The following is a 12,373-nucleotide window of genomic DNA, read 5'->3' as shown; positions in this document are numbered from 1 at the left end:
GTGCCTTCTGTATCTTCAGGGTCTCATGGGCCAAAATGATGTGACAGGAGGGCAGCTCAGAATGTATAATGCCATCTATGCTCTTGCCACCCTGCTGGTAACTGGCAGATCCTCTTTTTATACAAGATTTGATTTTGGTTGTCATACACATGGCTGATACAGTGCACCTGGAAAAGAAGATATGGCCAATTCCAAACACAGTATCAGCCACATTAGGTGCCACATTTGGGGGCCCAGTGAGCTTATTCTTAACGTTCATACTGCATAACTGCAACGTTCATAGTTTTATTCTCACGGATGGGAACTTTGTCTCTTTGTTTCCTGCCTCTTGTCAAATACAAGCATAACGCTAAATATTGTGTATAGTAAGTATTCAGTAAGATAAACATTCAAGAATTCATTTTGCTAGATCAAAGAATTTGCCTGTGAAATTCTACTCTTCCCTTCCCTTCCCTCACTTCCAGACACCTTCATCGTGACAGAAGTGGAAGTGATACTTGTGAACTGCAGCTGTCACCAGAAACCAGCCATCTGATCAGTCAGCCCCTGCGCAGCATCCTGCAGAGACAACCAACGGCACCACCCAAAGCATTCTTAAGGATAAAACAAAACACTCCTTCATTTCCATCCCGCCTTGTGCCTCCAAGAGCAGTGCTGAAGTCTTATATGCTCCACGTCAGGGTCACGTACAATCCCAGTGGAGATACCACATTTCAGCGCCACGAGCCTGCAACACATATTTCAGTCCCAATTTATCCTTCTCCAACAGTTTCCAGCCGTGTTTTCAAGAATAGATGGTGATGGCAGAAACAGCAGCAGCAAGATTTCTCAGTAAGGTTTCATCGCTTCAACAGTGAATGGTCATATGTAAGGGGATAAAAAGAGACACAAACTACTGATTAAAACTCAACAAGTTGGAAATTTAAATAACACTGCTTTCTGCTTCAAAAGCCAACAGAAGAAGGTACAGTATATTTTTTTTTCAGTCAGTTCAGGAATAATTTGCAATCAATAACTGGATTTTCACTCCCTGATAGAGCGGTACGTGAGATAGAAAATTATAGAAAACTTGTTCTGGATTCACACCTCATAACTTATTCTGCACTGGGACTGAAATGGGTTTTGTTCCTGTGTGTGCAAGCACATAATTGTGTAGTTGCATTGTGCATGTAGATACATGTCTATGGACTTAATCAGGTGAAGAATTTGGTTTTATCACCCATGTTTTTTCCCAGTCATCTCTCATCTCTCCTCTCTCACCTCCCTGAGCATCTGACAGAAGATCTTCACTCTGCAGCCTCTTCTCCACCCGGCTCCACATTACCATAACGGAATTGAAAAGAAATTGAAAGGGAAATGACTGCTGCGCTTAGACCCAGTCCACATGACAGTGGCAGACAGATTGAAGCAAGACCGGGGGTGCTATTCTCCGCTTCCTTTAAGTGAGGAACAGAGGCTCACACGAAGTGAAGTGAAAGAGACAGTAAACAAGCAGAATGGACTTGATTTTAAATGGATAGTGCAAGTTCAGAGCCTGTTCTTTCAAAAGAAGGAAACAATTGCTGTAAAAGCAGACGAGGAAACAGAACACAACAAATTCAATGTCTTGCTCAAGGTCACGTTGTTCTGCCAATTCAGGTTATGAAGTGAAAGCTTATGACAAGAGCATTAGCTGTTGCCAAAGAGTTTGGTCTTGCTGTTGTTTCTGTGTTTTATCCTGGTCACAGGCCGATGACCGATTTGATGCTGTCTGACTAAAATATTATGGAATGTGAGTTGTTCACACATTTCTTTATTACCCAGGTTCAGGAGAAATGAGACACGGGGCATCAAATTAATTATTATTAATTTAAGTATTTTGATAAAGACAGTGATTTGCTCACATGGTGCAGCCTGTTCCTTCTCTGTGGGCTCCTCTGCTTTGTGAGACTGGCTCTTGATCTTGTTCACCAACATTAGGAGGCGACCTTTAATGGATGTATCTTGCTCATCTTCATCTTCCTCCATTGGGATTCCTGCTCAACATGAACAGACAGACACTCTGGATAGGTGGAGTATATTAAGGCAATATCACTGCAAAGCTTGGCTTCTTGTGTGGTTAGTCATGTCATGTGTATGATGCATTGTACAGGATTTACTGAATCAACGATTGTGTTGTCATTTCAAGCTTTTTTCTATCGATCTTAGTGTGGAAGGTGCCTTAACAGGTCAATGCTATGAAGCACAGTTGAAACTGCCATTAGATTGCTCATGCCACAGAGAGTTGGGCAGTTCAATTATTCATCAAAACATTGTGAGGCACTGAACTATAACTTCTCTGCCAGGAGACAGAGGAGAAAAAAGCATTTCTGAGTGCAAGAACTGGTAAAATTCAGCTGATGTTGACAACTGCAGCTTAAGCAAAGGGTGAAAAAATGCTGAAGTATCTTCCATTTCTCTCTGCATGTAATCCAAATCCTACAATCATTTGGAGCACTATAAGAATAATGTATCATACTGAATACATTCATGCATGTTTCATGATAAAGATAATCAACAAGGCTGCTCATCACATTTTTTGCAAGATCAGCATCTTACCACAGTGGAGCTGCAGCTGGTTGTGAAAATCATAAAGTTCCTCTTGGATGTCAGTCGGACAGGGACAATCCTCGCCCATGCTGAACGTCAGCAGCATGTTGATCTAAATGAAGACCAAGTGAAGTCAGACAACTGTATAGACATCAATCTGAAGATGACATGGTCTCATTGTCGTATGCAAAAAATGAACAGCATACAACACAAGCAGCAGATTCTCCCTCAGCAGTCACAGACTGAAGGACACATCATTAAAGTAGCTATGAAGTGCAGAACTCTATCAGCTGTGACCTTAAAGGGATAATGCACTTTTATGTGTGTGCGTGTGTCTGTGTGTGCACTTAAATGTGCACTCTCACTGGAGCAATGACAGCACAAACAAGAACGATGAATTTGCCCCTGAGCGTTCTTCAATCAACACACATGCACACACTCACACACAAAGTAGTTGAGGCAATTCAGCAAAATTTGGAGCGAGTGCCAGCCCTAATTCATGAGGCAAAATTAGGGAATTCAACAAAGAAAAATCTAATGTAATCTAAGGATTACAAAGGATAGGGAAAGAAATTATTCATGAATGTGGAAAATTACAAGAATGATGTGATGCATTATCTAGTTACATGCGTCATTTGAAGCAGTGAGCCTGTGAGGCTTTCTTTGCGCTTAGTTACTTTGGATTTATGCGTACTGTAAAATTCATCAGTTCCAGATGATGCTGATTTTCACATTTAAACATGCACCTTGATGTCAGGTTTGAGAGTTTCAGCAGCACAGAAACAGCAGTGCAGCTTTGTCGGCAAAGGTGTTAATGAAGTCAAAATGGAACAGCAGGTAGGTAAAGAGTTATGTTATCTTACCCCCCACCCAGTCTGAAGTAGCAGACACCTTCTTATTACTTATAAATGAAACTGATTTCATGACAGTGTGAAAGAGGCAGAGTATGCCATGACACTTATTTGTGCAGTGTTGTCGGCTCAGAACAGATGAGTGGCTCAAACCACAGCGCACTGATTTCATTTACAGGAGCCCCCCATGTGTACCAACCACATACTGTATGCATTAAATACCACTGGTCTATTCTCATGAAAAAACAAACAGCTGTCTTTTACTAAGCAGATTTGGAAATGCATTGAAGTTTTATTGACTGAATGAGGATCAGCACCTCTAAATTTGAGGCCTGGGTTCATAGGAAACCCATCAATTGCCTAATCCAGGTGGGGAATGAGTGCTTGCCCCAAGTAAAGGAGCTCAAGTATCTGGGGGTCTTGTTCACGAGTGAATGAACTGTACCGCACAGTTGTCACAAAAAGGAAGCTGAGCCAGAAGGCAAAGCTTCGGACCCGACTTTATTGGCATCTTCCTAACTTCCTTACATTTCCAATTAGCACCTGTGGGGTAGACGTTACATGCTTTTATAGCTGTGGCAACTGTCACCTCACCTGCTCTTGAGGAGGTGATCTGAATTCTTTGGTTTTCTTCGCCGTTACGGCGGCTGACATGTTGAGGGCCAGCATCAACTCATTGTAGCGGAACTTCTGGTTGTACTGCAGCTTCGAGACAAAGCTGTCAGAAAACGACACAATGGCCTCGACGCGGTGCTTCAGCTCACAGTCGCAGAAATAGTGAAGCAGCTCGCACATCTGGGGAACAGACAAAGGGGAGGGGGAGGAGCCAGACACACAGTGCCAAATGCCGTTGCATCAGTGTTGCACACCTTGCTGCGGCTGTTACAAGCAAGACTGTTTGTGATACATGCAAACAGTCTTATGGCTTCACATTACCTCATTAATCAAAGAGACATTGTTACCCGAGAGATCATTTGTTCAACACAAAGATGGAGCAGTTACATGTGTGACTGGCTTCTAAATGGGTCTATTACAGCAGAGCAGTTATGGAGCATGTTATTGAGAGAACAGCTGTGTTAGTTCTTCACGAGTGAATTGGCACTTGTAGATGAAGATGTCCATTGATTTTTACATGCGCTTGTGATTTACCTTCAGTGGTTCATATTAAGGTTTAACACATTTAAAGTAGTGCTGTATTTGTTTATGTATAATTGTTATTACCTGCAGTTTGACAGGCTCAGGCAGCCTCTTCTCCAACAGTCCTTTGATTGGCTGCTTAGCCTCTTTGGCTGCCTCAGCTTCTCCAGCTTCCACCGCCTTCTCCTCTGTGCATGTGAGTCCCTCTTTGTCTGTGGCACCCGTGGCCCCCTCCTCATGTGTCTCTCTGAACACATTTGGGTCGATAAGCAGCAGGATCTTATGAACATCCTCGCTCCCTAACACACCCATGGTCAGCAAAGTGCTAATAAGCTTCAGGATTGGCACAAACTGATACTCCACGCCTCCTCCCACGGGATCACGGATGTGGTGGCCTCCACCTTGAACGGCTTCAGTCAACATTGAAATCGCTTTTTCCTTCAGTGCATCCAGCGGAATTTGGGGACTATACAAATGATGCTCCTTTTTGTTGCTGATGAAACAGAGTGGGGCAAAGTTGAGGCGTGGTTTGAGGGAGGTGCTGAGCCCCACTCCTGGCGGGAGGTGCTTTTTAGAGGCATCTGAAAAGAGACGGATGGAGCGCGTCTCGGCTGTGACAGGGAGGATGAACTCATCTTTCATCATGAGTCGTGCCTCTTTGGCAGTCTCCAGGTGGATGCTGATCAGGACATTATAGAAGCCCTCACGTAGCATCCCTGATAGGTACTGATTGTCGATGGTGTACAAGAGCTGGGATTGATCTAGGTGGCTACAAAGCGCATGAGCCACACGGGTGTTGCCCAGAGCACAGAGGGCACAGTAGAGCTTCAGGGTGTGGTAGTGGAACATCCTCATATCCTCCTGTTCAGACAGCTCCATGATGTCAACACATCTTTGGAGGGAAAGAAAGAACTTTAACCATTTTAATATCAGACAGGAGTCCAACATCAAATATTCACTTTACAATGATGCAAAGTTGGAAAAAAAAAAACTACTTCAAGACATCAAAATTGGGCTTTTCTGTGGCTCAACTAATGGACAAATAGTTTCAGCTATATGTGTGTTCTTGTTTGTACCTGCTTTCTTCGGGTATGTGGACAGCCAACATCTGCAGGGGCTCCACACACTGGACCATCCAGCCCTGTCTGTCATTGACCCTGGCTGTCTCCACCTTCAGAAAGGTGTTGGGCATGCGGCTCCATAGAACTGCGTTGATGGTCTGGACGTCTAAACGGGGCGGACACTGCGGCACCGGGTTCTTATGTTCACTCTTAAAGATGGCTGAAGAAAGTGGCATTGCATTCTGGCAAACAAACATGGAGTAATTACTCTGCATACTCAGTCAACACCACGACATTCACACACTTTTAATAAAACACACTGCTTCCTAATCTGGACTGTGTACTTTAAACTATATAAAAGGTATTGTTTTTGTCACAATGCCAAAGGCACCAAGGCTTTTGTAATAGTTAAGGGAATCTACCTTTATTTTAGACAGCTCAAACTGAAAGAGGTTTGGGCTCGTAGGACGCACAAATACTGCAGGAAAGAGTTTGGTGTTGGGTTCCACCTGGAGCAGAAAAACACAGCTGGAAGTTAATAAAAGATTCAAAGCACATGCCAAAAGCTTGAGCAGGAGCGAGAGAGCATGACTTGTGGAAAGCAGCTTAATGGTGCATCTTACTTACTTAAGAGTGTGTGTGTGAGAGAGAGAGAGTGAGAGAAAGTGATAGAGTGTGAGAGAGCAAGAGAAAAAGTGAAAGAGAGAGAGAGTGTATGTGTGTGTCTGTATGATTTTTCAAGGCAAGATGACTTAGCACTGGAGACTGAAGACTCAGAATTTCATTGAGGGAAATCATAAGAAGATTATTCCTTCTAAAAGGTTCTTTAAAATTTAGTTCAGAGTAGATCTGAACAAGTAAGCACCAAGTCTGAAAATCAACAACATAGACATCACTGCACCCTTTGGAAAATATTCTAAGACAGAAGACGACTTCCTCAAAGTCAACGAAATACCCTGCAGGTGGACTGACAGAAAATGGAGTGGGCAGTCTGTTAGACAGGTAGACAGTGAATAGGAGTTAATGGTCAATGAACAGATGGCAGATGGTACAAAAGAAGTTAAGTGTCAAAATTACGAGCGATCTTAAAGGTAAAGCCACATATGCAAGCACACGGTCTAAAATTTGAATATGAAAAAAAAAAAAGAGTTTTATGGCTATTCACAGAAATATGGACTTAAATGCTTTGTAAATTCATATTTACAAATTCATATTTGGACACAGTCAGAGAGAAAAGTCAGATTTTGCCCTTTACTTTGCAGAGCATAATGCGTCGGTTAATTACCTGGTAGGATGTGGATATCTCTTTGCCATTGACTGTGAATGTCACCAGGCCGGTGGCCAGGTCTATCAGACAGCCAATCTCTAAGTCCACGTTGCTGCGACTGGAGGTGTGAGCAGCATTAGTCACATCGCCGCCCCACACCATGTAGCAGTTGCTCCTCTTTACACTGCCAGAGTAGAATACGAGTCATACATTGCATCTTCTCATACATTAGAGTTGAGCAGACATAAGGCAAGCAGAGAGAGAATTTCATTCCAACAAAAGGAGAAAGGCGTTTAAAAGGTTTCACCTCTCGTGGACCCGCCCTCGCTCATCACCCAGGGTTACAGTCACTGTTCTGTTCTTGCCAATGTTGAAGTTGTTGCTATAGTAATGATAGTCAGGGGTAACCCATCCAACCCACACACCTGCAGGGTCTTGGCCAGCGAAAACCCTCACTGAATGATAGTACTGCAATCACACACATCAGAGTTAGCCAACAACCAGCAATACTTTTCAACCTAAATGATCTTGAGCAATAAAAACACATCAGTACCGTAGTAATGCTGCTATAGTCCACACGTCTACTTTCATCGGTGTGCCTCACAGATCTCAATGGATACCTTTTAAGAGCATAGTTAGATTTTGAAATGGGAATCAGAAACCGCAAGTGATAAGTAATTAACAATACTGTTTAAATGTACTATGCATGTTATACCCACAGAGGTTAAAAGCTTTGTTCTTCTGATCTGATTTGCTCAGTAAAATTTAAATCCATTATAAAATGTCCACAATGTCCTAAAGTTATTACACATCAAACAATAAACTTGAGAGTGTTCTATGTCAGCATTTTATGTTATATGAGCAACAGTCATAGTAGAAATATGATGCAAGCACCAACTAAGAGTTACTTGCAGTGTGATTTTGCAGGAATAAGCACCTGTGTTTGACTTTAAGTGTGTCTTCTTCATGCAGGCCGTTCATGTCTACAACTGGAGTGGATTTGAAAAAGGAGTGGAACTCCACAGGCATGCTGAGACGACAAAACACCATGTCCGCATTACTGTTCTGGGTGCCAAATGTCTTATGGGTCACTTTAAGACACGGTGGGCTGTCAATGGTGCCATCAATCCTGGTCACCTGAAAAGAGTCGAGAATGTCTTTGTATCCAACTTCACCACAGCTGCTGTTTTTCTGCTTTTGGACTTACTGCGATGTGGTTGTGATCCTTTGGCACATTGACAAAAGTTGGCAGACGCTTGCTGAACCACATGGTGACCTCTCTGTTCATGTTGACAGCGAAGGGTTCAAACCCTTCCTGAAGGCCACACATGGTGTAGTACTTGAAGGTGCTAGCATCTTTCCCCAGATTCATACGACCCACCTGAGTCAGCCCGAGACTGCACACTGGGATGAATCCTGAAGGATAGCCAGAGGGATTAAAGGAGGGAAGAGGAACGAGAGAGAGAGGACAACAACATTTCTCTAAAAACACAGCCAGTGGGAGGGAGGAGAAATCAACCCAGCTTTTGCAAAAAGGCAATTTCTAAGTGTCATGTTAAATAAGGGTGATGCTGTTACAGGATTCACTTATTTTACACTGATATGCCCAGCAGGTTAATGCACTCTGCTCTGCATGACAAGTCCTGATTAAAAGATGAGTGGACAAGGTCAAGGACACACAACCAACCAACTCTCTCTCCAATCACCAAATCAGTCAGACGTTCCCTGACCTTCAGCTTCTGTAACTGGCTGTGTAACCACATGCATCATACCCACATTTACATATACACACATACTCTCACCATCCTCAGTTTCAAAGTCGGTGAAGCAGAGTTCAGAGCCCTTGGTGGTGATAAGGATTTCTCCATTAAGGGTGAAGATCATGGACTTGTCCTCCATATTGATCATACAGCCCACCACATCACCAGCATGCCAGCAGCGCCCAAACAAACGGCTGCCCATGTTCAGACAATGGCCCTGTGTACATAACAATACAGAAGATATTCAGAAATACAGCAGAGCATATAGACAACAAAGCCAAGCACCACCATTAAATCTTAATCTTCTAGTCTAACTATCAATTCATTTCCTTGTAACCACTTATTTCAGCTTCACGTCAAATTAGTTTGATAGTATGAAGAAAATGAGTTCTGTGGAAATTTGAACTGCTGTGTTGTTTAACGTAATGCAGTGTAATTGCACTTTTAGAGATTGGCTGGATTAGGTTGGATGCAGCTTACCCTATATCCATCAAAGACAAAAGCGAGCTCATCTGTGCCAAGTTCCACATCTGGCTTACATCCAGGTCTGGCCCAGCCCACTCTCATGTCTCCTCCCGTCACAGTCTCAAATTCAAAGTACCATTTCCCAGTCTTCACTGCGTATGTCCTCTCTACTCTGAAGAAACGTATCTTATCAATGCTGAGCCGCTCAGCCACTTGTCCTGTTAGGTGGAAAGAATGACCACCAGGTCAGATGGTGGATTACTGCCTCTGAAGCATCAGCATCCCATTCAACAAATAAGGAAGCCAATAATGGATGAATCAAACTCACCACCTTCCTGATCTGAGGGTTCAATGTTGTAGCCATAGCCAATTAGGGTACGAATAGCCTCCCGCAGGCTGTCTCTGTTTGACTTCTTGGTGCGCTCATCGAGCAGAACATAGGGAACCAGGCGAGGGTTACGCTTGCTCTTCAGATCCTGTAGGGAAAGGAGGCACTAAGAGAAGACTATGCAGCAAATTTATCCCCCAACTACTCCTTCTTAGTTCATCAGTTGCATCTCAGCGGAGCCAGTGCAGTAGTACGATGACTGTACTGTCAGTCATTGTGATTGAGAAGCAAAGTGGCCATTTGTTGCCATCAGGTGACTGCTGCTCATCATGTTCATTTGTGTTTCAAAGTGCTGAAAACATGGAGGTATCATATTAATACTACAAAATATACAGTTTTATGCCAAGAGGAGCATACGTATACACAGGCTATACAGTTTTAGGTCAGGAGATTAAAAGGGACAAGCTGTATCCAGTATGCTCTGTGTAATATGTTCTGTGGCTTGTTGCCCTTTACTGCAGAATATCTCACTGTGTAGTGAATAATGACTTAGCTAGGAAATGCCAAGCTTAACCAGGCTGGCATGTGCACTGGTATACACTGGTTCATTAAATTAATGAACCATGAGGGAGAAGCTGAGTACATTAAAAACACAGTAGCAAAGCTGGCGACAGAAGACAGACTAAAAATTCTGCCCTATTTTCTTGACATAATGGGGAAAAAACGCTTGCAAAGCTTAAACCTAAATACACATCAAGGAAGTTTTAGAATTTTTTTCTTCACCAAAATAAGTATTTTGGTCCCAACATACTGTGCATACCTGCTGGATGCCATAGGTCCATCCCTGTTTGATACGGTCTTTGGCCCACACATTGTGTGCATTCTCTGCCAGTTTGTCCACCAGCAGCTCCTGACTCGGAGTGAGTTTTATGTCAGACAGGTCCAGGGGAGACGGCTTATAGCCATTAGACATCATGTAGCTACAGGAAAAAAGATCATGAAAAAAAAAACAGATCACATTTTCCAAAAGTTATGACTTTAACATAGACTAAAGACGCACATTTATAGCCTGACATAGATCTTTATGGCAGCAGATGAAGTATGTTAACAGTTTTCTTGTTATCTTGTCTAATGACCATTGATTAGGTTCCCAAAATTTTTGAACAGCAAGTATAGAGGATTGTGCAAGCTTACTTTTTAGGGAGCTTTTTCTTTTTGAGGGAGTCTTCTGCATTTGGATTCACCTGAACTACATGACAGCCTAATGCCAGCAGTGTCCTGTGGGAAAGAAAAATCGCACAGATTCAAATGGGAGTATTCTCCACCCCAAACTCACATTTGATTTGGACAGCACATGCGGATCCAACAGTAGCAATAGAGTGGCTGGGAGTTATCAGACAGAGCTATGACAGGTGTGCGTGTCCCCATCTGTCAGTAGAGAAAGGCTAAAGAACACCCAGAGGAGATACATTATGTGTGAAGTGCTTTTGAGACATTTTCTTCGCACTTTGTGAGAGGACAGAGTGAGAGTAAAAATTTGTTTGATTTCACTCAGACCCATCATCAGCTGTCTCCCACTGCTGAAGATCACGATTCATTCATTCATCCATCTTCTACTACTTCTATTTATCCGTTTCTGGGTCGCTGGGTTGCTGGAGCCAATCCCAGCTCACATTGGGTGGGGTTGGGTTGGGCAGGGCACAATCTGGACAGGTCGCCAGTCCATCACAGAGCCAACACACACAGACAGACAGAGACAAACAACCACTCACAGTCACACTCAGACCTATGGACAATTTAGAGTGACCAATTAACCCAAATATGATGTCTTTGGACGGTGGGAGGAAACCGGAGCACCCAGAGGAAACCCACGCAGACACAGCGAGAACATGCATACAGGAAGGCCCCAGGTCAGGGAACCAAACCCGCAACATTCTTGTTGTGGGGCAACAGCCCTAACCATTATGCCGCCATGCTGCCCAGATCAAGATTAATCACGGCAAACCTCTCCTATAACATTGGAAGAGCATTTATGTAAAGTACTTAATAGATCTCACTGGGACTGTTAAAGAAGAACTGAATGCAACAGAGTGCTGACAAGTAGGAAAGGACATTGTTTGGAGTTGCAGCAATGAAAATGCAAATGGAAATTTAAGTAAGGAAACTGCCTGACCGCATGCCAGGTTGCATTTGGCTTAAAGACATTTGAATCTATCATTCCATTCTGAGTACTGAATGACACACACTCCCAGATGAAGGTGGCAGACATCCACATCATATATAGTGCATCATAATTAGAACTCACTAAATATTATTAATGGCCAATAAGAAATGAATAAGTATGTTCATGTGGTATAATAAGGATATATTTCAATAATGATTACTTCATTAACAACTTGTCTTGTCCATTACGGACTTCTCTGATAAATTTCAGGGCAGGTACTCTCTATGTTCCACAAATGTTCAATATATTTACTGTCGCACTGAAATTATAGAATCTGTTCTCCCTTACAGGTGAAACATCACAGTCAAAAATGAAGCCTGCCAAGCACGGAGAGGCACATGGTGCACTGCTGTCACTGCAGCACACAGTGTATCTAATGCTTTTTTTTTTTTTGATCATGGTACTGTAGAGGAGTCCATGGACGGTTATACCACTTTTTGCGATTTTTCCAATATATCAAAAATGTATTACACTGAGATAATTTGTTATATTATAAATTTCACCTAAAAAATAAAAAACAAACAAATTTTGGTGATAAGTATTTCTGGTAGTTTCAAATGTGGCTCCTTTTTTGTTAGCAAAATGGCAACCTAACAGGGAATGTGCATGATGCGGAATCTATCTTATTTCCGATTGGAGAAGGTGACCACTGTCCCTGGTCTCCCCTAGTTATTGAGAAAAGTGCTCTGCTCACACTATGGCTGTGTACCTG

General features: G+C 42.8%; 1 protein-coding gene across 1 annotated transcript in view; it reads right to left on the bottom strand.

Moving 5' to 3' along the window:
* Positions 1–12,373, bottom strand: part of LOC115036176 (ryanodine receptor 3) — an 87,614-nt gene that overhangs the window by 33,665 nt on the left and 41,576 nt on the right. The window contains exons 23-38 of the mRNA XM_029494314.1: positions 10,632–10,715; positions 10,258–10,417; positions 9,438–9,585; positions 9,125–9,327; positions 8,687–8,861; positions 8,092–8,300; positions 7,822–8,021; positions 7,438–7,483; positions 7,192–7,352; positions 6,903–7,068; positions 6,040–6,126; positions 5,633–5,859; positions 4,641–5,448; positions 4,014–4,214; positions 2,578–2,680; positions 1,884–2,015 (exon numbers count right to left, since the gene is read on the bottom strand). Coding sequence (XP_029350174.1) covers positions 1,884–2,015; positions 2,578–2,680; positions 4,014–4,214; positions 4,641–5,448; positions 5,633–5,859; positions 6,040–6,126; positions 6,903–7,068; positions 7,192–7,352; positions 7,438–7,483; positions 7,822–8,021; positions 8,092–8,300; positions 8,687–8,861; positions 9,125–9,327; positions 9,438–9,585; positions 10,258–10,417; positions 10,632–10,715 — 3,110 coding nt within the window. The remainder of the gene's footprint in view (positions 1–1,883; positions 2,016–2,577; positions 2,681–4,013; positions 4,215–4,640; positions 5,449–5,632; positions 5,860–6,039; positions 6,127–6,902; positions 7,069–7,191; positions 7,353–7,437; positions 7,484–7,821; positions 8,022–8,091; positions 8,301–8,686; positions 8,862–9,124; positions 9,328–9,437; positions 9,586–10,257; positions 10,418–10,631; positions 10,716–12,373) is intronic.

The sequence above is a fragment of the Echeneis naucrates genome, chromosome 22 (genome assembly GCF_900963305.1).
Source record: "Echeneis naucrates chromosome 22, fEcheNa1.1, whole genome shotgun sequence".
NCBI lineage: Eukaryota > Metazoa > Chordata > Actinopteri > Carangiformes > Echeneidae > Echeneis > Echeneis naucrates.
The sequence above is the reverse complement of the archived record's forward strand: the minus strand, read 5'-3'. Positions and strand labels throughout refer to the sequence as shown.